The sequence below is a fragment of the Solanum verrucosum genome, unplaced genomic scaffold (genome assembly GCF_900185275.1).
Source record: "Solanum verrucosum unplaced genomic scaffold, falcon-dt-bn FXZP01000040.1, whole genome shotgun sequence".
NCBI classification, from domain to species: Eukaryota; Viridiplantae; Streptophyta; class Magnoliopsida; order Solanales; family Solanaceae; genus Solanum; species Solanum verrucosum.
Window position 1 is genome coordinate 2,256,288 of NW_026020323.1, and position 26,553 is coordinate 2,282,840.

The window sequence follows — 26,553 nt, forward strand, 5'->3', positions numbered from 1 at the left end:
ATATCGCATAACCAAACAAGTCCTAAATCCAATAAATATATAGTTATTATTTTAGATGTATTCCAATAGTCGAGATAACATTTGCCGCATTTTCTCCCTAATTTGGAACACACTGAAAATGATATAGGGGTTAATACTTGTGTGTGTCCAATTATATAAAGTTGTTGTCAAAAAAAGGTACAATTGTAGAATAAAGGTATATTCAAGTAATTTATGGCCCACCCCTACCGCAAGATCCTTGTTTACTTGTCACTTCTTCACCACCCCGGGCAAGTCGACCTGGGTATCTGCAGTGTATATACACAATTTTTGCAAGTTTTTGGCTGCACTGAACTCAAAATATTTCGATAATTGTTGATGGATTTCACATCCGGCCTGTCGTTCCCATCATCTCTTGCGCCTAATGGAAGTTGTAATAGCAGCAACAATTGTAGCAGTAGTTTCAATCATCGATCATGCTACAATAACATCAGCAGTAAGGCCAATTTGTTGAAGAAGCAATCTTATGTCTTCAGCAAATACCAGTTGCGAAATTTCAAGATTCAATGTGTTCCTCGAATTGAAGCTCAGGTGAAGAAAATTCCATCATCTTTTCTTGTGTCGTGTTAAACCCTTTTTTCTTTTAGATATAATATATAAATATGCCTTCTAACTTTGAGTGTGCACAAGGAGATACTCGCTTTAGCATCTAGAGAAGTTTGTGGATGACTGTTAAATTCCTTATCGCTGTGTTGTTATTGATAGTAACCTGTAGAAAATTTATGGGTTAGGGAAGTAGAATGGCTTCAATTAAAAGAGCAAACACGAGGAGAGTTTGATATGGTTAACTTAAAGATGTTTGGGAGCTAAAGATTTAACAATGATACATCCTGTCTGTTGCTCGCTCCTTTGTCCATAACTAGACTATGTGTGTATGCCTGTATCGGGGGATATAGGACTTAAGAATACCCTCTGTTAATAATTCCTGAAAAGGAAAAAAAATGTTTTTTTGTTTTGTTTTTGGGTTAAGAAGCATGCCATCAAGCATTTCTGTTATTTTTTCCTATTATCTCCTGGAGTTCAGTTTGTTTCTTCCACAGTTGAAAGCTGAGCAACTAGAAAGCTCAGAAGCTGGTTGTGAATCTGATGGTCTTCAGTGGCCATCTCCAAATGATGAAATTCCATTCTGGAAAGGAGACTTTCCATCTTGGGACCTCAGTTCGGATGCTTCTGCTGGAGTGGAGCAGGATTCTGATCTTTTGCATATTGTTCATGTGACTGCTGAAATGGCACCTATAGCAAAAGTCGGGGGTCTAGGTGACGTTGTAACAGGACTTGGACGTGCCTGTTTAAATCGTGGCCATAAAGTTGATGTTATGATTCCTTTCTATGAATGTATTCCAAAGCATTGCATCAATGAGCTAGCCTTGGTGAAAACTTACAACTCATATCATGATGGAAACTGGGTTGCCTGTAATGCATATCGAGGAGAAGTTTCGGGCGTTCCAGTGATACTTATTGAACCATCCAACCACTTTTTCAAGGGAAAAAACATATATGGAGGGTCATGCAATGAATTAGATGCATACTTATTTTTCAGCCGTGCTTGCCTTGAATGGATGCAGGTATTACAGCCATGAGTTATAAATTGTTTCATGGTAGATGTATAGAAAGATTAAAACTAAACTTACTCAGATTTGACAATTCTACTGAAACACTTTGGGTTAATGCCTTCAAACCCATGACTCATTGAGCTATATCTGATTGCACACTAGTTATATACACTTGTGCACATCTTGGGACAAGTCTGGAAATTTTTTATGTGATGATGGCATGTCAATATGGTTTGCTCCCTCAATCAAATGTAGTCCCAAGTTTATTTGGTTAGTTGCAGCCTCAATTCAGTAGGTTCTTGATATCTGAATGTTTCAAACTTGCTCCTGTGTTTTGATTTGATGTCTTCTTCTAGCTTTCATGCAAACAACACTGTTACTGATTTTTCTGGTCAACATCCTCTTACAGGTAAATGGAACACAACCAGATATCATTCATGTACATGAATGGCAGACAGGTGCTTTACCTCTGTTCTACTGGGATATGTACCATTTTCTCTCACTCCAGGTATGATCAGGGGGCTTATGTTTTTCATTCCTTTAATTGATCTGTGCAGATCTATCTATCTGTTTGTTTTTAGCATTGACACCTCGTGCAGAAACCGAGAATTGTATTGACTATTCACAACATGGAGCATTATGGAGAATGCAGGTACACTTTTAGGCTATAAATGAAGGAAGAAATATGGGTCATTTTTCTAATATCTTTATGCTCTGTATGTATCTAACCTCTTCAACGATGGTGTAGTTTAGTCCTAGGAGACCGTTGCACACCATAAATTAATCCCCTAAAACATTTAACCAGATGCAACAATAAAGAAACTGCAGAAACAACAAAGGAGACCATATCTAGGATGGTCTTTTGTCCTCGTGATTTTTCAAATCTCAGTTTGCAGTTGTCTGAATTAGTGTCTATTCTGTATTCTCTTTTAGTATGGGTGAAATATGTTAATTGCTGATTATGCCTCGGGGAATAACTTTGGAAGGTATCCAATATAAAGAAAGGTGAGTTAATAATACCAGGATCATCTTGAAATGTAAAACAATATGTTTACATTAGGGGAATATTCTGTGTTCTAGAATTCCCATTGTCAATGGGTGATGATATGCAAGCATTCTGAATAACCTTTATTCAGTTCTGCAATCATTCCAAGGGAAAATCTTATAGTATGGAATTTCCAATTGGCTTCTTCTATGCTTTTATTGGTTTTCAACTAGGGATAATTTCAGTATTGATATTGTAATGGAATACAATACTGTACTGATATGTCCATTTGCTGAAAAAAATAGTTATTTTACTATTGTCCCAGCCTCTCAGGGGGGTAATGCATATCCAGAAAGGCTCAGTTGGTCAGTAGTAGAAGTTAATTCAAGAGTGAGGGAACATTTGCAACTTGAGATTCATCGTTTGCAATCTAGAGATGGAAATGGGCCATGGCGGGTCAGGAAAGAGTGGGTTAAGCTTTTCTCTGTGTTGATTGATACTGATAGTTAAGTAGTATGCTATTGTATTGAATGTAATTGGTTATGTGATATTGTCTTTTCTAGTTTAGTCTTAGGACTCATTGTATAAGTATCCATTCTCACGGGTTGTATATTCATCAAGAGATGTAAAGACCTTTTTCTTCTTCTTGAAATCTTCATGGTATTGGAGCCATTGCTTCCTTTTTGAGGTGAGTTATCTCCCTTGCAGCACTAGGGTTCCATTTTTATCAAAGAGGCTGAGTTTTCTCATGTTGGTTGGCTGTTCGCTACACAATCTCCTTCTGGTTAGTTCCTTTTGGAAATTTTTTCCTCCATTGGGGTCGCTGGAACATTCCGAGCCTATCTCTACTAGTTTTTGATTTTTTCTGATCACTGAAATTAGGATTCCGGTGTGGCAGCTAGCTTTCCGGCAACTTTTCCCGATTTTTTTTTCCAGATCTCAGGTTGCAGGCCTATTCCGACCCTTCCCATCCAAGTTTTAGCAGTTCCTGTCTGGGTAGAATTTTTCTGAGATCAGGAAGATTATATCTCCGGAAGGCTATTTCTGTATTCCTAGTATCCGTATTCAATTTTTGATACTAAGGATTATTACTTGTTCAAACTACGGGTGATACAAAAATAGATAATAATGCTATGTCTCAAATTAGTGTTGTACAATTGCTGGATAACACTTTAGAACCAATCTATGTAATTGACTTAAAATTCGTGTAGTTTTTTTTATCCTTTTTCTTTCTTAATAATCCATGATTCAATCTGCTGCTAAGCTAAAACTAGAAGGATGTTAAGCTAATAGTTGGTATCAGCATCTGATGCAAATAGGTCTTTTAGATTTACCAAATTCTTCTCATGAGCTTCCTCTTTGACAGACAAGAGCAACTCAGTAAGTTTGGTCTTGATGGATCGGCCTATGCAACTGAAGACAAGGTGTCCTCATTTATTTTAGATTTTGCTATCATAATTTGTGCTGTCTATGTTGGTTTTTCAGTTAAAGATATTATCAGGAATCCAATGCTTCTGTTGGCCAATGTGGCAGGCTGTAGATGATCGCACAGTTGGCCATAATCCAGAGAGGTTAAGTTTGTTGAAAGGTGGCATAGTATACAGCAATGCTATAGTGTAAGTTAGCTAAATCTAGTGTAGCTACTTAATTTATTTGCCTACAAGGTTTACTCTTTCTTGGTGTAAAAATATTTTTCCCCAATTGACATTGGTCAATGGTCACAGTTTAATCAGCTAATTTCCCTGTTCATTTCTCCCTACTCTAACTGTTTTCTTCATAAATTAAATTAATCAGTCCAATTGTTACATCTCCTCCCTTTTCCTCTAATAAGAACTTTAACCTCGCTACTCATGTTCTTACTTATTCCGTTTTGCTTCTTGTGTCATCTCGTTTGTACCACATATTTTGCAGAAGCAGAATAAGAGATAATTCTCCAGTTGCAACTTTATATTGCTATACCTAAAATGGTACATCACCAAATCACCTGAATCACAAGCTGACGGAATTAATTAAATCAGAGTCTTGCCTAACTGCCATCCTTGTAGAAGCAGTGGAAGATGTTATTAAACGAGTTACAAATTGTTTGACTAGTTCAAGTTAGCAAGAGGACAATTTTTGTTTGCTCGGGAGTAGGAAATTTTACATGTTTGCCCATATTGACTTCTTCAGCAATTTCTTCATGAAGGAAGGTATTTTTTATCCCAACTGATAGAGAAATCAATGGAAAATGGTGCCTTAGAGACAAGTGCGATTTTGGCCAACTGGAAAAGACCCATACATCTGGTTATATTCTTTGGTAAAAAGTCAAGCTTTAAGACTATCTATCTTCTTATCTGGTCCTACCCTAACTGTAAACGTCCAATGAAATCCAACTACAGTTTTTACCTGTAAGAAACAAACTATGTCCTCAAGTACCCATTTCCATGTGAATGAGACATTTTCTCAACCATAGCCTAGTCCCAGGCTCCCAGCTAAGATCAGCCATTGCTTCTGAGACAATTTTGGGTATTTGAAAAGTGGATAAGTTTGTAACAAGAACATGATATGAAGGTGAGAAATAGTGATAACTTATGAAATTGAAATAGTATGAGGATTGCGAATAGACTGGATACCTCTGCAAAGAGGAACTGGAAAAAATCGATTAATGTTTGTTCTCATGGTATATGTCTGCAAAACGCACCTAATGAGTAGTGACTCATCCTATTCCAAATCTAGAACCTGAATGAGTTTGACCTAGATATAGAATCAAATGAGTAAGAAATAAGGAAAAAGTCCCGAAAGAAGTTACATAGACTAAGATAAAGTATTTGTTTGTAGTGGGATCATAGTGTTCATAAGATTTTTGAAGACGGGAATGCCTAAATAAACGTAGACTTGCCTTTGTCATGTCCAAGGGTGAGATTCTGCAAAGCTTGTACAACTAAATACAGATCAAGAAAGCTGAAACTGAGTTTGACCTTAATATAGAATCAAATGAGTTCCTCTGTGCTGCAAAACAGAGGAAGTCTTCCAATTGATTATGTAGCAATAAGTGGGAATATTAACTCAAAAAAATTATTTGCAACTTGTTTTATTCAAAGTGTATTTTTCGTTTAACGACAAGAAATATGCAAACATGCTAGATGCAGGATGCCTTGGAAAGACATAAAAGATGAGAAGGATGTGGAAAAAATATTAAATATTCTGTAAAGAACCACACTGATTACAACAGATACCAAGTGCAACAGGCTTGAAAGATAGAAAATATTCTGATCTATTTCTACAACAGATACCAAGTGCAACAGGAATAGCTATCAAATAGAACTAACACAATTAGTGTAAACAACTCAAATATAAGTGTTGGCCTATTCTGGATTAGCTTTGGAAGACCACTGTGTGTTTAGCAAACTAAGATGACACACTCCAAATAAGACATTTTAGACAGATCTGGGACTATCTTTTGTAAATTGGAGATATAGGCATGTTTCAGACGGTTATGAAGTATATATAATGAGGCGCCAAAAGTAAAAACATCAAGGTTTTTCAGACTGAATAACTTATACAAGTCTTGTGACTTATGTCCTTTTCCAATCATTTACCCCTTGCTAAAGTCGTGCAGAATGACAAAATTAACTAAACAAATTATTAAACAATTTAGGTTTTTGGTTAGTTTATTAACAGATATAGGATTTTATGGACAATCAGGTGCAAACACCATTGAAGTTAAAGACAATGAAGGAAAAAGTGAGCTGTACCTAATAACTACAATTTTCTACAAACTTTTTAATGTCTAGTTTTTAGTCTGATTCTTTGGAAAAATTCTGAAGTTTTCACTCATAAATCTAATAGAGGCTATCCTGAGCTTGTACAGCTATTGGAATTGCATTTCTCCTGCAACTAAATACAAGATACATGAACTATTTTCATTCATTATGTCATCAAAAACAAAAAAAAACTATCTTCTTTCTTTAATTTCTCTTCTTAATTTCAGTACAGTTTCACCAACCTATCTCAAGGAGACACTCTGTTCTGGATGGCTTTCTGGTGCTTTGATGAGAAACCATGATAAGTAATGTCTTCAGCACTTACCATTAATTACATTTCCTTATTACATTAAGTTCTGCTTCATTAATCCTGCTTCAGCCTCTCTTTCTGAATCTCTGTAGAAATTAGCATGTGACATATTTAATACCAATTACTATAAATTCTCTCTTTTACTTTGCTTTATTTTTTTAATCTGTTTTTCTAATAAAGCTGTTTAAACAAGTTATGCTATCATTCAGGTATTCTGGCATTTTAAATGGGATCGATACTGAAATGTGGAATCCAGCAACAGATATTTATTTGCCTGCTAAATTTGATGGTAACTATTTCTGTGATGTTGTAGAAGTACTTAGACGTCACTTGCTTTGAGCTACCACTCCATATGTTTTCCCCATATGAGGGATGCTAATGTTGGTATAAATTCAAACGGATTACGTCTTAATCCAAGGAAATATTAAAAAAGTTCACCTCATTCATGCTGGACATGCGGAAACACAATGGAGACTTCCTTCTTTCCTTTTCATTTGTTTGAGAAATGTAGTCACGGGGTTCATGCAGAGTTAACCAGAAAATTGTCACAGTCAGTGTTGTCCATCAACTACCCCAGAAATAATAGCATAGGGTGACTTCACATTATATCGTGATACTCATTGATCCAATGTATCTCAATAAAGACAAGCGCAGGAAAGGACTTTAATTAAAACCCTACTACACAAGGCTCATTCAGCAGATATATGATTTTTGGTCTTGTATCGTAATCTAGGTATTGGGTAATGCATAGGGTAAGATAATTGTAATTGTTTAATGACAAATCATTGCTACTGCAGGAATTTCCGTTCTCTCGATGAAAGAAAGGGACCTAGTTCAACATGTCAGTTTTTTCAAAACTTTGCATAATATTAGAGACTGTTTAATATCATTATATCATTATTAACTTACGGCATTGAATGTGATGATTTCTCAACTATATTCACCTATTAAGGGGGGAAAAGGTCAAAATTTACTGATATTATTGCCTTGCTTTGAAAGACGCTGGTGTTTGCATTCATTGTTATCTTTTTCAAGTTTATATTTTTGGAACTATGAGACACTGGGGGTTTGCACTTAAAAGACTTACCGTTCAATCAGTTAGCATGGAAGAGCTGTCAATTAGTTTTCATTCTTTAGTTGTTTACTTGGACATGAAACTGTCAATTTTGTGATTTTCTAGTCCATATAAAATGTAGTATAGATTTCAAAGTGCAGAAATGGGATGAAAAAGTTAGGACAATCTTTATCTAATCCAAAATAAGGTAGGACAATTTTTAATGAAATCTTTTTGGCTTGTGAATAAGAATTAATCCTGAGCAAGTCTTTTGGGAATTTCAAAAACCCTTTGATCATAGCTCAGGGGGTTGTCCTTGGCTCTATACTCTAGTTATTCCAGCTTGCTGCTTTCTTGATCCGATTTCCATGTTCACAGGAAATTACCAAACTCTTTATGTGTTCCTTTTTTTTTTGAGAAAGCTAACATAACTCTTTATGTGTTCCTAAAAGCGTCATGATCCACTCTGTTAATATCAATATGATAAGTGTCATAGGTAGTACTAGTCATTGGTTATTGAATCTCATTGAGTTACCAAAGTGTGGCGTGATGTGAATTCGCCAGCAGAAGAGAAATATATGTGTCTAGAAGTTCACTCCAACATTTCTTCTAAGTCTTCCAGAATGATCCCCATGTAGACATCTAATCCAACTTTGATCTTTTCAGGTAGACTAAACCATGATTCAGTATTTCCGGTATTTGGATGCTCTCTTTACACATTTTTCCTGCTTAGGAATATAATACTCCTTTCGTATCTATCAGCTTTGGGAAGCTCTTACCCCTTTTAAGTATATTGCTTCAGATTCTAAGAGAAGTCGCACACATCAGACCTTTCTGTTGTTTAGGAGTTAATTTTCATAAGTGGATTCACGTGACTTGACTTGGACTGCTTCACTTATGCATTTTACATAACATGTGCAAACTATTTACAGTCAAGAAGTTGATGTCCTCATGGTTCCCACTTTTCCATTAATCTGCTTGTTTCTTCAATAAGTATACTAACACTTTCTTTTCAAACCAGAGCTTAGGAAGTTTGGTTTTTATTCTGTGTATAGATATTATGCAAAAGAAATGAGCCAAAAGGTTTTATCCATCTGGTCGTCCTCTCTATGTCCACAAGTCTACCACTGGTGTTCCTTTGACCCTAGCCTCTACATGAAAAGGGATGCACAATTAACCAAAATTGCCTCCTTTTTGGCACAAGGAGAATGTGTCTTTCTCATGGTTAATTTCTCTTGTGAACTTCTAGCTTTGGTTCTTTTCTCCTTTGGTAAATACTTTCTTGGTATTTTTTTTCTTGAGAATGGTAACAGTTAATCTATATATCCACTGGTATACTACATCAAAATATGTAGTCCCCCTACTAAAGTATTACAACTTACATCTTGAACATCTATTTGTTGTTCCTATGAATAGTCTAAAGCGTCAAAAATATCTTCTGTTTGAGCTATTAATTTCTGTTTACACAAAAAATAAAACAGAGCTAAACAATTCATTTTGAACTTCTGGAAGTTGCTCTGCTTGTCATCAAAACATCTCCTATTTCTTTCTTTCCACATTATCCACGAAGTGCATACAAGGACAATCTTCCATCTTCCCTCCTCTTTGGCTGCATTGCCATCCTTGTTCCAGCATTTTAGCAATCCTTTTATGTTCCCTGGCCTCACCCACTTAGTCCTCCACAGATAAATGAGTATCTTCCGCCACTGGTCTGTCCAAACTTCCTTCAGTATCTTTGTAGTATCCCCCGTTAGCTTTGTTTCCTGTAGACACACTACATGAGCTTTCCATGTATGTAGAATCTTTCTGATTAGCCTCCTCTTTCTGCCTCATTTTAGTCTCCTAACATTCCAAGGCACTCTTTCCAACTTCATTGATCTTTTATTGCCAGGTATCCCCCCCTACTTCTTGAGCCATTACTACAAAATTTGGCATCAAGCTCTAATCCTTTCAGTTCATTCACCCCTTCTTTTTTACAATGGCTTGCTCATCCAATTGTTGTTGTCTCTCTTCATAAATATTTTTTTTTCGCCTTCTCATCGCACCCTTTAAGATATACACCCTATTCAGTGCTTAGTTTGATGATGTGTTGTTGAATCTATTCTGAAGTGTTGGTGTCTTGAACAACCTCCTCAATTGGTAATTGCATTTTCAAAGGAATTACATCTTCTTTGATGCAATTTGCTGCTTCATCCTGTTCCTTCAGTTGCAAGGCCTTAGATTCCAAGGTCTACTTGTCCAGCTTCTTCCAGTGATAAGCTTTCCTTTAAATGTACGATTTTAGTTGATTTATTAGTCATACAAATGTTGAAATGATCTTCTTGTGTCTCTGCATGTTCTTCCTCACCCTCGTACATCACTGTGTTACTCACGACTTGAGTTATTGCAGATGACTGAATGTGCGATATTGTTCTTCTTTCTCCAAGTGTGTTTGCTTGGATTTCAATTGTGACTGGGTCTATAGTTTGGGCTTCATTCTCAGCGAAATTGGAAATCTCTGAATTATTGTGTCTGCTTTTGTTGGGCTTAAAATTGGGCCCAAGTTCTGAAGCTGAGTAAAAGGTCCAAGATAACCTTTAAAAGGCCCCTCACTGTTACTTGGCACCCTATGTGCCTTTGACCTAGTCTTTCCCCCATCTGCCCACATGCCCTATCAATTTCACCCAAGAGTCGGTCCTCATGTCTCTATAAAAAAAGGTTGGCACTGTACTATTATCTAGTGGATAATTCAAAGGCTTCTCCACTTCTTCTTCCATCTGATTTCACAGTGACCAGTGCTTCGACCCACACCGGAATTGTATAGATAAGACCTTCAGTTTCCACTTCAATCTCTAAAGGAATCTCCTTTCCATCCCCCTTCACTTTGATTCGAGCCCAGTGAAGATGATTTCTTAGAGTTGTCTCCTCCTCTGTTTCAATGAATCCACCATAATGGTCACCTATCTCTTCAAATATCTTATGTGACCAGAGATTCAATGGTAAACCCAACAATCTAACCTAGACTCAATCCCTGTTGATCTCCTCCGGCCAACATCCGACGGTAGTATTCCACCATCGGAGATTCAATTTTTTCTTTTGCCAAATCCATTCTCCCGTCATGACATGTTCTGCTTTCCTTGTGGGGAATTCAAAGAGATACCGGGAGTCATTCATGCCAAAGACATTAACTCCAAAAGTTGACTTCCATGTGTTACATGCCCATTTCCTCACATCACTCAAAGTTGGCGTCTCTTTTGGTGACAACTGAAATTTTCCAACTAGGCATCGGCTCAACAGATCTGATTCTGTCCTTGAGCCTCCAATTACAGATATTTTGTTGTTTCTTGCTGTTATGTGTGTTGTTTTGGTCTCCTCCGTCATTCATCTGCTGTTTTTGAAAGCTTCCTTGTACGAGGTTTTGTTTGTCTATTTCTGCCAGGAATAGGGTTCTTCACTCTGTTTGTATCATTGATAAAGTTAGTAAATTTATGGGCTCTCTGGTGTAATAATGATAGATTTACTTCCCCCTTGAATGACTATGAAGCTGATGTACCTACCACTTTCATTATATTTCAGAGTACAAAAGAACTCTAGAAAGTGGTCCTTCATGTTCCATCTCTTTATTGTCTTCCTCTTTTCTTCTGTAGCTGCATTGAAGATGAATACCAACCACTTCCTGACATTAATGCTTATAGTAACTTGTCTCATTAAATATCTGTCGCGCTCGATCCAGTCGAACAATACTTCTGAATCTGAATAGCTCCTAGTAATTTCATAGGGTTTAAACCCTGCATTATAAAAAATCCTATCTTCCCCCATATCTGTTGAAAATTCCGGCCAGAGCAGCCGGAAAATTTCTCCCCTGGAGACAGAAAAATTCAAAAAGGACTAAAACTGACAAACTCGAGAAAAAAGTTCCTGAGAGCATTCCTTGATAATTTTTTTTGGGTAACCAATGTGAATATTGTGAGAAATATATGGGAAAAATATTATTGAATTGTGTATCTAAATTGTTACATTGAGACCCTATTTATAGACATTATATTAGAATTCTTTTCCAACTAGGATTCCTATTCTTATTCATATTCCTATTCCTATTTTAAGTAGGAAATACTTATTTCTATTCTAACACTCCCCCTCAAGCTGGTGCATACAAGTCATATGTACCTAGCTTGTTACAAATGTAATTAATACGAGGACCTGTGAGGGACTTGGTGAAGATATCTGCAAGCTGATCATTTGACTTCATGAATTTCGTAACAATATCTCCTGAGAGTATCTTTTCCTGACAAAGTGACAGTCAATCTCAATGTGCTTAGTCCTTTCATGAAACACTAGATTTGATGCGATATGAAGAGCCGCTTGATTATCGCATACAAGTTACATTTGATCAATTTTGCCAAATTTTAGTTCTCCCAGCAACTGTTTGATCCAAACTAGCTCACAAGTTGTTGTCGCCATTGCTCGATATTCTGATTCCGCACTAGATCGAGCAACCACATTCTGTTTCTTACTCTTCCACGACACCAAATTACCTCCTACTAAAACACAATATCCGGATGTCGAACGTCTGTCAGAGGGTGATCCTGCCCAATTAGCGTTTGTATATCCAATGATATGCTCATGGCCTTGATCCTCAAAGAGTAGTCCTTTACCGAGAGCTGACTTTATATATCGCAGAATACGAACGGCTTCCCAATGACTATGACAAGGGGAAGTCATAAACTGACTTACAACACTCACAGGAAAAGAGAAGTCAGGTCTAGTCACTAGGAGATAATTCAACTTTCCAACAAGCCATCTATACCTTTCAGGATTACTAAGTGGCTCCCCCTGTCCTAGAAGGAGTTTAACATTGGGATCCATAGGAGAGTCAATAGGCCTACATCCCATCATTCCTGTCTCCTCAAGAATGTCTAAGGCATACTTGCATTGAGAAATAAAAATACCTGATCTAGATTGAGCAACCTCAATACCTAGAAGATACTTCAATCTGCCAAGGTCTTTAGTTTGGAAGTGCTTAAAGAGATGTTGCTTCAAATCGGTGATACCATCTTGATCATTATCGGTGATAACAATATCATCAACGTAAACAACCAAATAGATGCATCGACTTGGTGCAGAATGCCGATAAAACACAGAGTGATCAGTTTCACTATGAGTCATGCCAAACTGCTGAATTATTGTGCTGAACTTCCCAAACCAAGCTCAAGGAGACTGTTTCAGACCATAAAGTGACCTACGTAATCGACATACAAGGCTACTAGACTCCCCCTGAGCAACAAAACCAGGTGGTTGCTCCATATAGACTTCTTCCTCAAGATCACCATGCAAAAAAGCATTCTTAATGTCCAACTGATGAAGAGGCCAATGACGAACGGCAACCATAAATAGAAAAAGGCGGACATATGCTATTTTAGCCACAGGAGCGAAAGTGTCGCTATAATCTAGCCCAAATATCTGAGTATACCCTTTGGCAACAAGGCGAGCCTTAAGTCGATCAACCTGACCGTCTGGACCAATTTTGACTGCATAAACACAACGACAACCAACAGTAGATTTACCTGCAGGAGGGAGACAAGCTCCCAAGTACCACTCTTATGCAAAGCAGACATCTCATCAACCATAGCCTGCCTCCATCCAGAATGAGAAAGTGTTTCACCTGTAGTCTTAGGAATGGACATAGAGGACAAAGACGACACAAAGGCATAATGGGGTGTTGATAGATGATGATAACTTAAGAAGGTATAATGTGGGTTAGTATTTCGAGTGGATCGTATACCTTTTTGAAGTGCAAGCGGTTGGCTAGGAGGAGGCAAGTCCGCAGTAGGAGCAGGGTCTGGCGCATGACATGAATCATCTGGGACTAGGGCTGGATGTGGACGGCGACGATAAGTTAGTAGTGGTGGCACTACAACTGGAGATGTAGAAGTAACCGTAGATTCCTCAAAGGTTGGCACAGGTAAAACCGAGGTATGGGTAAGACCATAGATACATCAGGATGATCAGAAGATGTATAGTAAGGCTGAGACTCAAAAAATGTAATATCAGCGGACATAAGGTATCGATGAAGATCATGTGAATAACAACGATACCCTTTTTGAACTCGAGAGTAACCAAGAAAGACACATTTAAGGGCACGAGGAGCTAGTTTATCTTTCCCTGGGGCTAAATTATGAACAAAGCATGTGCTCCCAAAGACACGAGGGGGGATAGGATAGAGATGTGACTGAGGAAACATTATGAAATGTGGAACCTGATTCTGAATAGAAGAAGATGGCATTCTATTAATTAAATAACAAGATGAAAGGACTGCATCTCCCCAAAAACGCAGCGGAACATGGGATTCAACGAGGAGAGTGCGACCAGTCTCAATGAGATGCCTATTCTTTCTTTCTGCTACACCATTTTGCTGAGGAGTGTATGGACAAGATGTTTGGTGAATAGTTCCTTGGTGAGACATAAACTCCTGAAACTAGGATGATAACTATTCTAAGGCATTATCACTACGAAAAGTACGAATAGAAACACCAAGCTGATTTTGTATTTCAGCAAAGAAACTTTTGAATATAGAAAATAACTCAAAACGATCTTTCATTGAGAAATCCCAAGTGCATCTCGAATAATCATCAATGTAACTAACAAAATAACGAAATCCTAAGGTGGAACTAACTCTACTAGGACCCCAAATATCATAATGAATTAATGAAAAAATAGACTCTTGGCAAAAAAGAGATCAACAAAATTTAAAAATGCTCCCAGGCACTAGTTTCGAGACAATCTTCTGACGTCCCTTCTGGACTTCGGAGGTTTTTCTTTTCTCCGGTGGACTTCTTCCACCGGAATACTACTCTTTTTTTTTTTCTTTCTTTCTCGTTCTTTCTTTCTCTCTTTTTTTTTTTTTTTTTTTTTTTTTTTTTAAACTCCATTGCTGTTCAGATGGACAACAGAGTTTATTTCAGATCTGGGGGGAAGTCTTACGACATCACGGAGTCTAGATCAAAAGCTGAAGTATGGTATGACTGGGTTGAAGATGCTAGGCATCACATGAGGAGAATGGTTCTTAGCAGGGGAGCACTCGGTTGGATCTGCAAAAGGCTAACAGAGGCTTCAGGGATCAGAGGGAAAGCAGCCAAGTCATGGAGATGCAGGGATTTCTCAACGAACTTCTTTATAGCTTTGAAATTCAATCAATACGGGAGATACCTGTCTCTAATTTCAGTTAAAGGTAGTGACAGAGCAGTTATTATACTCCCAGAAAGTGCATTCAATGAGGGGTGGGGAAAGTTAGCTAAGAAGATAGAAGCATTCATTAATAGGGGTATAAAACAAACAAAAGCATTTAAATTATCAGGGGAGGCAGACTATGCTGCTAACAAGGGGGGAAGGAGTTATAGAGACGTTTTGCAGAAAAGTAAATGGACCAGAATTGAAACAGAGCTAGCAGAAGAAGGCAGCATGTTGCAAGCTCGAGTCCAATTAGAAGACGAAGACCTATTGGCACGTTGTCTAGTGGGGAAATTTTTTGGAGAAGATGATACACCCACTAGAAATGATGTAAGAAGATGGGCTCAACAGACTTGGAATGGAGCGCATGGAGTCCAAGTCTATGATATGAATGGAATTTTATTTCTTTTTGAATTCCAGTCCAGTAAAGCAGCAGAACACGTTTTGATGGGTGACTGGAGAAGACAAGGGAGCAGATTAAAGCTTCAATGGTGGTCGCCGACCATTGGGGCTTTCCCAATAACCCATGAGTTCGAATGGTTTTGGATTCGAGTTCTAGGGTTGCCTCTACATCTCTGGTCCAGGCCAATAATGAAGGAAATTGGAGATCGGTGTGGCGGCTGGATAGAGACAGAAGAAGAAACCGATCTCAAAAATCATCTCCGTTGGGCTAGGATTCGTGTCAAAGGTCCGGCAAAAAAAATTCCGGCATCCATCGAGATCGCCGATGAGGAGAACATCTTCTCTCTACCTATATGGGTAGAATCGCCGGTGACTTTTCGTAAGAAGTACGATGAGGGAGCGTGTACAAGTAAGGAAAGAGACGAGGGTGGGTATCGAGGGAGGAACCCATCAGATCTGTCTAGGTGCAGAGATATTCATAGGTCTGAAAAGCTGCCTGTTAAACCTAACAGAGAAGAAAAGGTTTTTTTTGGTGAAAGAAGTCACGTGGGTGAAAAAGTCATAAAGGGGGCCACTTCAAAACAAATAGAGGGCCACTTGGTTTTAAACCCTGGCCCAAGTCATTTGGGCATGTTAAAAGCCCAATTTTCAAAAGACTGCCCGACAGAACCTGAACCTTTTATTTGCGATGTAAATCGCTGGGAAAAAAATCATGAAATTATATACTCCTCAACTGATCAGAATCTGATGGAAGAAACAAAGGTGAAAGATTCAATTAGCAATTATATACAATCGAAAGTCAACACACAGGTGAATGCTGAAGAATCTCCACAAATTTCGGAAGAGCTAAATGAAGAAGAAGCTGAGTTATATGGGCAGAATAGTTCAAAACAAATCACAATTCTGGGTGACCCAACACCCATTCAATGTGATGCTTCGGAATGCAGCAAAGAAGTCGAAGGCAAGGCAACAGAATGGGTACAGAAAAATCTGTTGAGGCTAAGCAAAGAGTTTGGAGTAGCTTTCGAGGGGTGCACAGAGGAAGCTTTCAATTTACTTTTGAAAATTGACCAGAGGAGGCTCAAAGAGTTAACAAAAATAGACCCCATCTCGGGGACATGTGAGAATCAGATGGTGCCCAAAGAAGTAAGGAATCTTATCTTTGATGTAAATTACAAAGATAAAGAGTCCAGGAGTGCAACAAGGAGTAGAGGGAGAAATGCAACCTCACATTTATCATGAAGCTAAAAATATTTTCATGGAATGTGAGGGGGCTCAACATGGATACCAAGAGGAATCTGGTAAGAAGTAGAATACAACAAGAGGGGGTGGACATAATAGTGTTGGTGGAGACGAAACTTAGGGGGGAGGTAGGGGAGTATGTGCAGCAGTTGGGGGGAAACAGATGGATGGGAGGAATGTGGATGGAATCTTTAGGTAGTAAGGGGGGTATCTTGATAATGTGGGACAAAAGAAATTGGAAAGGGGAACCAGTAGAAAGAGGAAACCAAAGCATTACCTGCAGTTTCAGTGGTTTAAATCAAGACCTCATCTGGTTCATCACTGCAGTATATGCATCATGCGATGGGAGGGAGAGAAAGGAACTGTGGGAGGAGTTGGGTGTAATGAGGAGCTTCTGTGAAGGGCCATGGGTGGTATGTGGGGATTTCAACACCACAAGGTTTCCATCTGAAAAGACCAATTGTAGCAGAATTTCCGAGGCTATGTCTGATTTCTCCAGTTGCATCAATGAATTGGAACTTGTGGATCCCCCTTTATTTGGGGGACCCTACACATGGAGAGGAGGGGAAAATCAGAAAAATGCTTCAAGAATCGACAGATTCCTGTACTCTTTTCCTTGGGATGAAATGTTCACCCAAATTAGACAAAGTACTTTACCTAGTTTGGGGTCTGATCATAATCCAATAGTACTGATCTGTGGGGATGAGGTTTTCAAAAAATCATATTTCAAGTTTGAGAAGTGGTGGTTAAATGTGGAGGGCTTTCGAGACAAAGTTAAGGAGTGGTGGGGTTCCTTTAATGTGACCGGCAGTCCTGACTTTATACTAGCCTCAAAATTGAGCTTCTTAAAAAAGAAGCTCAAAGAATGGAGCAAAGAAAATAGAGGCAACTGGAGGGTCAGAAAAGAACACCTACTGGAACAAATTGGCAGGTGGGAAAACATTCAAGTGCACAGAACATTAACAGATGATGAGCAACTTTTGAAAGCTCATATAGCAATGGAGTATGAGGAAGTAGCTAGAAATGAGGAAATCCATTGGAGACAAAGATCCAGAATTCAGTGGATAAAGAATGGAGATAAGAACACCAAGTTCTTCCACAGAATGGCGACATCCCACAAAAGAAACAATACTATAGAATCCTTAGTGATTAATGGAGAAGAGTCTTCAGATCCTGTTGCAATCAGAAATGAAATTGTGGATTTTTATCAGATTTTGTACAAGGAGACAGAAAGTTGGAGACCATCTTTGAACATCTTAGATGTTCAAACAATCACAGAAGAAGAACAAATTTTGTTGTCTAGAGGCTTTGAGGAGGAAGAAGTTTTGGAAGGAATAAAACAGTGTGCTGTTGATAAAGCACCTGGACCAGATGGCTATACAATGGCTTTCTTCAGTGTTTTTTGGGAAACTATCAAAGACGATGTGATGCAAACCTTCCACAAATTTCATGCTCATCAAAAGTTTGAAAAGAGTTTTAATGCCACTTTTGTAGCTTTAATTCCAAAGAAGGTGGGGGCAAATGAGCTAAAGGATTTTAGACCTATCAGCTTGATCACAGGGGTATACAAGATCATAGCTAAGGTGCTGGCAGAAAGGTTAAAAAAGGTGATCAGTAAGCTAATAAACAAGCATCAAATGGCCTTTATCAAAGGAAGGCAAATCATAGATGCTGCACTTCTAGCTAGTGAGTGCATTGATTCTAGAATTAGAGGTGGAATCCCTGGACTGATGTGCAAGCTAGACATTGAGAAGGCATATGACCATTTGAACTGGGAGTTTCTAATCAATGTCCTAAGGCAGATGGGGTTTGGGTGGAGATGGTTAAGCTGGATGAATTTCTGCATTAAAACCACGCGGTTCTCCATACTTGTAAATGGAGAACCAGTTGGGTTTTTTCCAGCAGAAAGAGGCCTGAGACAAGGGGACCCACTATCCCCTTTTCTATTTATCTTAGCCATGGAAGGTTTGGACAGATTGATGAGAGTTGCTTCTCAGAATAACTGGATAAGGGGCTTTTCCATAAAGAACAGGGTAAACGATACAATTGAACTAACACATCTTTTGTATGCAGATGACACATTGGTATTCTGTGAAGCTGAGCAGGAACAAATTTGCTACTTAAGAGTGATCCTGGTGGTCTTTGAGGCTTGCTCAGGATTGAAAGTAAACTGGAGAAAGAGTAGCATTTTTCCAATTAAGGAAGTGCAACAGATTGAGGATCTTGCAAGCATCTTGAAGTGCAAGATAGAGAAGCTCCCAACAGTTTACCTTGGGATGCCTTTGGGTTCTGAGCACAAAGCAGGAAAAATTTGGGATGGCATTATTGAGAAAACAGAGAAGAAATTGGCTATATGGAAATCTCAATACCTATCTCTGGGAGGTAGAGTTACATTAATTAACTCAGTTTTGGATTCTTTACCCACTTATGTGATGTCCCTTTTTCCTATTCCTAGTAGCATAGTGAAGGTTTTAGATGCACTCAGAAGGAACTTCTTATGGCAAGGGAACAAGATAGAAAAGGGGTTCAACCTGGTGAAATGGCCTGTAGTACAACAAAGCAAGGAAAATGGGGGGCTGGGAGTGAGAAATTTAAAAGTTCATAACATGAGCCTCCTCTCAAAATGGTTGTGGAGATATAATCAGGAGGAGCAGGCTCTATGGAAAGAGATAATAAACCACAAATATGGGCAAGAGGATTTGTGGTGCACTAGTGAAGTTAATGAAACTTATGGAGTTGGGGTGTGGAGGACCATCAGAAACCTTTGGGAGAGTCTAAACAACAACTCAAAAATTGTGGTGGGTAGAGGAGACAAAACAAAGTTCTGGCTAGATGATTGGTGTGGAAATGGGATTTTGAGGGACTTGTTCCCTATTCTTTTCTCAATATGCACAAATACCAACAGCAAGATAGAGGAGATGTGGTCACCACAAGGTTGGAATATAATATTTAGAAGACTGCTAAATGACTGGGAGATTGATGGAATGGTGGAGTGTTTGGGCTTGATTGGTGGATTCCCAGGTACTACTCTAGAGCCAGACAGATTAGCATGGGGACATCACAAAGATGGGGTATTTTCAGTGAATAGATTATACAACTGGGGACTTAAAAGATGTGCAGGAAGATCCATTGGACCTTGGAACACAATATGGAAAAGTGTGGCTCCTGCCAAGGTGAAGTGTTTCACTTGGTTGGTTGCTAGGAAAAAATGTTTGACTCATGAGGCAATGCAGAAGAGGGGCATCAACATAGTATCCAGATGCCTCCTTTGTAAAGAAGCTCTGGAGACTAACAAACACTTATTCATGCACTGTAAGGTAACTGCTCAGGTGTGGGCTCTGTTTACAAGCATAGCCAATGAATATTGGACTATGCCTGAACACACCTCTGACCTTCTTAGCTGCTGGATCAAAAGGGGAGGCAGCAAAAGTCAGAAAAGATGGTGGAGAACAGTTCCAGCATGTATATGGTGGATTATATGGAAAGAAAGGAATCAGAGAATTTTTGAAGGAAAGGAGTGTACAATACAGAAGATCAAATGGAAAGTAATTACTACTTTAGGTTTTTGGTGTAAAGAACAGGATATAGAAGAGGAGATCCAATTAGTGGACTTCATAGGATCTCTGTAAGTATTTCTTTTTAGTCTTTTCCTTTTGTTGTAACAGTTTTTTTTTTTTGGAGGTGGCCAGCATAGCCCTTAATGCTGAGGAATATAAAAAGTTACCAATTTCAAAAAAAAAAAAAAAAAAAAAATAGACTCTGAACGACCCTCAGTACTATGTGAAAATGTAGCACGAGTGTGTTTCCCAAGCTGACACGACTCACAATCTAATGTGGATAAACTAGGCACCATCTTTTGCAATTTGGATAGACTTGGATGTCCCAAACGTTTGTGAATTAGATCTGGGGAATCTGTAACGGAGCATGTTGTTAAGGAATTTGAAGAGGTAAGATAGTAAAGGCCTTGTGATTCATGTCTTGTTCCAATCATCTGTCCCGTACTGTGGTCCTGCATGAGAAAAAAATCATCAAAAAAAGTTATGCTACAATGTAGGGCTTTCGTCAAACGACTAACCGATGCTAGATTAAAAGGAGAACCAGGGACATAAAGAACAGAGTCTAGGGTGACAGAAGATACGAGTTTGGCTTTTCCAACCCCTTTTGGTTTTGTTTGGATCCCATTGACTAAAGTAATAGCTGGAAGAGATTGTGAATAAACAATATCAGACAAAAATGATTTATTACCAGAGATATGATCAGAAGCCCCTGAGTCTATGACCCATGATCCAAGAGTGCTAGACTGTGACACACAAGTAAAAGAATTACCCGCAACAGAAACATCAGGTTGTGCAACCGAAACTACTTGTGGAGACGTTTGCTTATTTGCACGATACCGAAGGAACTCTTTATATTCCTTTAGAACAATAGGATCATAACTGGGTGGTGGACCATGCAAAATATAACATATGTCACGAGTGTGTCCAGGTTTATGACAATGACTACACTTGGATCGAGGTTTTCCAAAAAGTTGTTTACTTGCGCGATTTTGAAGGAGCTCATTATAGTCCTTTAGAACAATAGGAATAGGATCATAACTGGGTGGTGGACCATGCAAAATATAACATATGTCACGAGTGTGTTCAGGTTTATGACAATGACTACACTTGGATCGAGATTTTCCAAAACGCTCTCTCCCTCGTCGATTCTCCATAGACTGGTATGTATGCTGGAAACTGCCAGAACTGCTACAGTGGTCTGAAAATATTGGAAGCTACTGGAATCTTCCCACAGTGGCCTGAAAATTCTGATTTTGCTGGGAACTTGCCGGAAACTGCCTGAAAATCACCGGGACCATAATCCCGGTGATCGGATCTGGAGAAAACTTGTTGGGTTCTGGTCGGAAATACTGGACGACCCCAACAGAAGAAAACTGCTTGAAAACAGATGGCCGGAGAAGCACTCACGCGCCAGCGCGTGACCAGATCTCGCAGGAAAACTTCCACCTTCGAACGGCGCGTGGAGGCGCGTGAGGGGCTGTTTTCCGGTGGATCTAATTGGGGTTCGGTCGCCTGAGCTTCCCGAGCTTCGTGATGGTGTTGTCTTTCGCACAACACCTTCAGAACGAAAGATGACACAAATCAGTCCCAACCGTCGTCGCCGGAATTTTGACACGGTGACTTGAAGTTTCTCACCAATGCTTTGATACCATGTGAGAAATATATGGGAAAAATATTATTGAATTGTGTATCTAAATTGTTACATTGAGACCCTATTTATAGACACTACATTAGAATCCTTTTCCAACTAGGATTCTTATTCTTATTCCTATTCCTATTCCTATTTGAAGTAGGAAATACTTATTTCTATTCTAACAAATATTACCACAACCAACAAGAAAAAGCATCCAGTACACATAGGGGAGCACAAAGCACCTAATCTCACAACCACCTACTAGGAAAGGTATCATGAGAAATGTTAGGCCTCCAGAATAAGACGAGTTACAAATGATCTTATGATCAAACTGGTACAACTACGAACTCTCCTACTAGCTTTTAACGGATCTAGTCTTTCTACAATGTCCTCCTTTACCAATATGAAAACTGTCTCAGTTTGTACACTTTGATGCTTGAATGTAGTCCAGTTTCTAGCTTTCCTAGTATAGTAGACAGTTGCTCACCAAGTAGCTGCTACAATCTCCTTTTTGAAATGTTTCTAGTGCTTCCTTCTAATTCTCTCCAACACAGTTTTCACTTCACCAGCTTGAAGTTGTATGCTCAGCCAGTTTGATAAATCAGTTCTCAGTTGTTTAGTCCAAGCACAATTTGCAAATAGGTGCAGGGGTGTTTCTGTAGTTTTCGTGTCACATGAGCAACATTTATCACTGTTGATGGATATGTTCAAATGTCTCAATCTTGCTTTTGTAAGTAGTCTCCCCCAGAAAGCTAACCAAAGAACAAATCTATGTTTAGGTTGGGCTACTTCTGTCCACACAAGGTCATCTACTCTCTATCTGATGAGCCAATGAGTGTATTATAGCTATTTTTCATAGAATAGCTACTTTTTTTATTTGCTGTGTAACAAATTTTTGCTTTATGGATATTTCTTCACCTTCCTTCTTATTTCGCGTTTGTGTTTTTGAAGCCAGCAAAACTGAAGGGAAGAGGATATGCAAACAATTTGTTCAAAGAGGACTTGGTCTTCCTTTCCAAGGCATCAAACACGGTATTTGTGTGGCTGATCAAATACCTTTGGTTGTCTGCATTACTAGATTGGTTGCTCAAAAAGGTCTCCATCTCATCACTCATGCGATCAAGCACGTTGAAGAACTAGTAAGTGTTTATCCCCATTTCGTCCTTTTCACCAACAGTGCACTTAGACACAGGAAAACAGACATTCGATCAGTCAAATTTATACATAAATAGCACATAGGGTACATTTTCATTATGAAAGGTTCAATTGGATGACCGTTTATCATTTTAAGTGAAAGAGTCATTGAGATGATGTGAGCTTGACTTTTCCATCATAAGCACAGAACTTGTGAACTACTCTCGGCACTTCCTAAGACATTCCCGTGTCTCAACTATGACAGATGTGTAGAATCCCGATTTGTGTATTCAGTTTCAGATTTTGATATTAAAGCCCACCAGTTCCACCCTGGGGATATAGGGCTACCTGAGCAAGGGGAGTCGGAGAATGATCTGTCATCTTGCAGTGTAGATGATTGTTTTTGCCTCCTCTCCACATAAGTAACATCTGGAACATAATTGGTATATCACCTTTCAATAAGATTGTCCTGTCACCTGGTCAGGACTGCCACTTTTGCCCAAAGCCATGTAAAGTAAGCCACATTATATGGAACTTTGATTTTCCATATCATCTTCCACAGCCAACAGCTAATCTGGTTGTTTGTTAGGCTGAACACTTTATAAGCAGATTTTACAGAGAGCTTGCCTAAAAACGGCATGCATATGTTGGACAATATGGAGGGAGAGAGATTTTAGATTCTTTTGAAAACAAAGGAGAGCCCATCGAAAAGACTAAAATGAGCTGTTCAGTTTATTTTATTTTTTGACGCAAACAGAGTTACGTTAGTGATGCTGAAGCCGTGATAGAATCTATATAATCCCTTTAACAATAGCAAGGGATGCACTTTTGGTAATTTGTAAATACTTTTGACAGCACCTTGGTGAGATAATTGTAATACACTTACCTTATCTCAAAATTTTTTTTACAACTTTGCAGCTATTCGTAGGATTGTTTTCTAACTTGTGGCCAACTGATAGGGTGTTGTTTTGACCATTGTAATTGAAGTCTGCTGCTGGCATGTTTTTCAGGGTGGACAGATGGTTGTTTTGGGGAGCGCTTCAGATGATCGAGTTGAGAGAGAATTTGAAGGTTTAGCAGAACTGGTAACCAAAATTTCTAGACTTGAACTATTCTTCCTGCTGGCATGTTGTGGTGGTACAGACGGTTCTTTCTCCATCATGAGATAGAATATGGAAGCATTCACCACTGATAATACAGTTCATTATGATCATTTTTATTTTTCCTTCTCTTTATCATTGTTTTTCTAATGATTTTAGAATGGAATCATTTAATGATTTAGATGTCAGGTTCCAGACCAAGTGCTGGATTTTGACTTGAAAGAAACGCCAATTGATAAACCAAAAAGAAAAACAAACAGGAAAGAACAAGAGTGATAGAATAAGTTAATAAAATTGACTGCACTAATTGCTTATTAATGCATATTTCCAAATTTCCCTCCAGAGTAAACTAGGAGCAATAAGCAGTTAGTGATTTCATGTGTTAACAAATGTAATTCCATCCTGCTTATAAGTATCATCACTACTCACACATTTGAGAGAACATAGTGTTTTATTTGAAGGAGTCCAATAAATCTGTTGGTGTTTATTAACCTTTTTGAATGACCATGCAATGGTGATATCTGTTACTTGTCCTCTTTGTAGCATAACAAGGGCTCCAATATCCGTATCCTTTTGATGTACAGGTAACTACTTTTTAAAGCAAATTGATTATCTAAAATTCCTGACCTTCAACAAATGCTAGTGGTAATGTTTATGAAGTTATCTGGAGCTTCAACACAAATTCAACTTTCTTATCTGATTAAGTGCACCTCAAATGATATGAATCACTTGTAGATATCAATTCATTTTTCATATGAATCACCTCTATACACTGAATGCATGATGGAAATTTCTAACCCGAGTTCTCACTGTTTCCCCAATGGCATCAATCATGAAGCGAGGAGCTGTCCCATATGCTATATGCTGCTGCGGACATGGTCTTGGTGCCTTCAATGTATGAGCCATGTGGGCTAGCACAGATGATTGGAATGCGTTATGGAGCTGTAAGTACTAGGATTACTTATTAAGAGTAGTTTGTTTCACATTTTATGTTGATAAACTGGGAAAGATATCTGTTTCTTATCTGCTTCTGAGTTTCCATAATTATATGGTAGAAGAACTTGTCAGAAAGATTTTATTTAGGGCTGTGTGTGTTTCTAGAAGGATAAAGTGGTGGTTGTCCAATTATTGCTTCCAGAAACATACTCATTCCAGCTTAAGAAAGGAAACAATAGCAAGGAGTTTTTGTATCTGTTTCAGGTTCCCATAGTTAGGAAGACGGGTGGTCTCGCGGACACGGTTTTTGACATGGATGATCAATCTCACACTGAGATTGCTAATGGGTAACTGATCAAATTCTTGAAATCTTACTTATTTTTGTATTCAAAATTGATGCTAGTATGAACTGGGTTCTGAACTTCAACCTTGTGTGTGTTTTTTTCAATAAAAAAATTGTCTGGTCATGCAGCTTTTCCCATTTGTAGGTTTGACTGGTATTGCAACTGTGATTCTGAAGTGCTCACATATTTCTCATGTAGGTTTGTCTTTGAAGGAATTGATGAAGGTTCCTTAAACTGTGCATTAGGCCGTGCATTTTCTTACTATCAAGAAAGTAAGCCATTTTATCCTTGAATATCCACGTAGCTCTTATCCTTCTGATTTCCTTGAAAGATACCAGTTGATTGTAGGCTCTCAGAAACTGACTATCTGTTTTGAGATAAAGATATAATTGTTTGATTGATATGATGTCTGCAATTGTAATGCAGAACCAAATGAATGGAAAGCTGTCGTGCAGAAAGTTATGCGTATTGACAATAGCTGGAATAATACAGCAGGGAAATACATAGATATCTACAATTCCGTAAGAGTGAGATAAAACAAATTTCCCAAGGCACAGATCATTTTGCGATGATCAAGAAATAGAACCAGTTTATCTTTAATGTATTTTTTTTTCCCTTTATATAGACGAGTGTTACATTTTCCTCTGCTACCAGTTGATCCAGCTTGTGATAAAGTAATGATAACAAATTCTCCTACGGTCTGTAAATGTTTCCTTAATTTCAAATCTTTAATGTGGATCACAAGTGTTTGTCCATGATGATGGCCTACCTACAAGGCTACAACTAAGAAAAATTCTTAAGGAGGAGCAATACATATCTGATATAGACGTATCTTCTCAATCAAGGATTACCAACGTATCCCTGATTGAAGGAAATTCGCTAAAGAGCTATATCAACAATATCCAGATCAAATCAATCAAAAGAGCAATTAAGATGGAAAATTAATTTCAATAACAATCAAGGTGAAAAATTGATTCTCTACGCAGCAACGGTCATGAACCAACACATCACTATAAAAGAAGATCATGATTAAAGAACAGAGTGCACAACTTCACTTGAGCAAGAATTATTCCCTCTTTTATCTCACAAAAGACATTATAGTTAACTAGTGAAATGAAAAAGCTATACACGTAGAGATTGTGACCACAAAAGGATGTCTAATTTTCCAGACATAAGGAACTTTCAGAGTTTATCACAACGAAATCTGTAACCGTCAAGTTCGTTCAAAAGCTCTAAAGGGAACTGGATGAGGCAGTAGGCACCACATCGTTGATCTAAACCTGTATAAAAGCATCTGTGTCAATTAGTCTTTTTG

General features: G+C 38.4%; 1 protein-coding gene across 1 annotated transcript; it reads left to right on the forward strand.

Moving 5' to 3' along the window:
* Window positions 1–227: 227 nt before the first annotated feature.
* LOC125835422 (uncharacterized) lies at window positions 228–25,992 on the forward strand. The gene is made up of 15 exons (XM_049514549.1): window positions 228–570; window positions 1,080–1,604; window positions 2,002–2,100; window positions 2,192–2,244; window positions 3,944–4,001; window positions 4,111–4,193; window positions 6,548–6,625; window positions 6,840–6,919; window positions 22,676–22,863; window positions 23,869–23,943; window positions 24,502–24,542; window positions 24,797–24,902; window positions 25,159–25,241; window positions 25,437–25,510; window positions 25,665–25,992. The coding sequence occupies exons 1-15, from the start codon at window positions 358–360 to the stop codon at window positions 25,772–25,774; spliced, it is 1,866 nt and encodes a 621-aa protein (XP_049370506.1). The 5' UTR covers window positions 228–357; the 3' UTR covers window positions 25,775–25,992.
* Window positions 25,993–26,553: the final 561 nt, after the last annotated feature.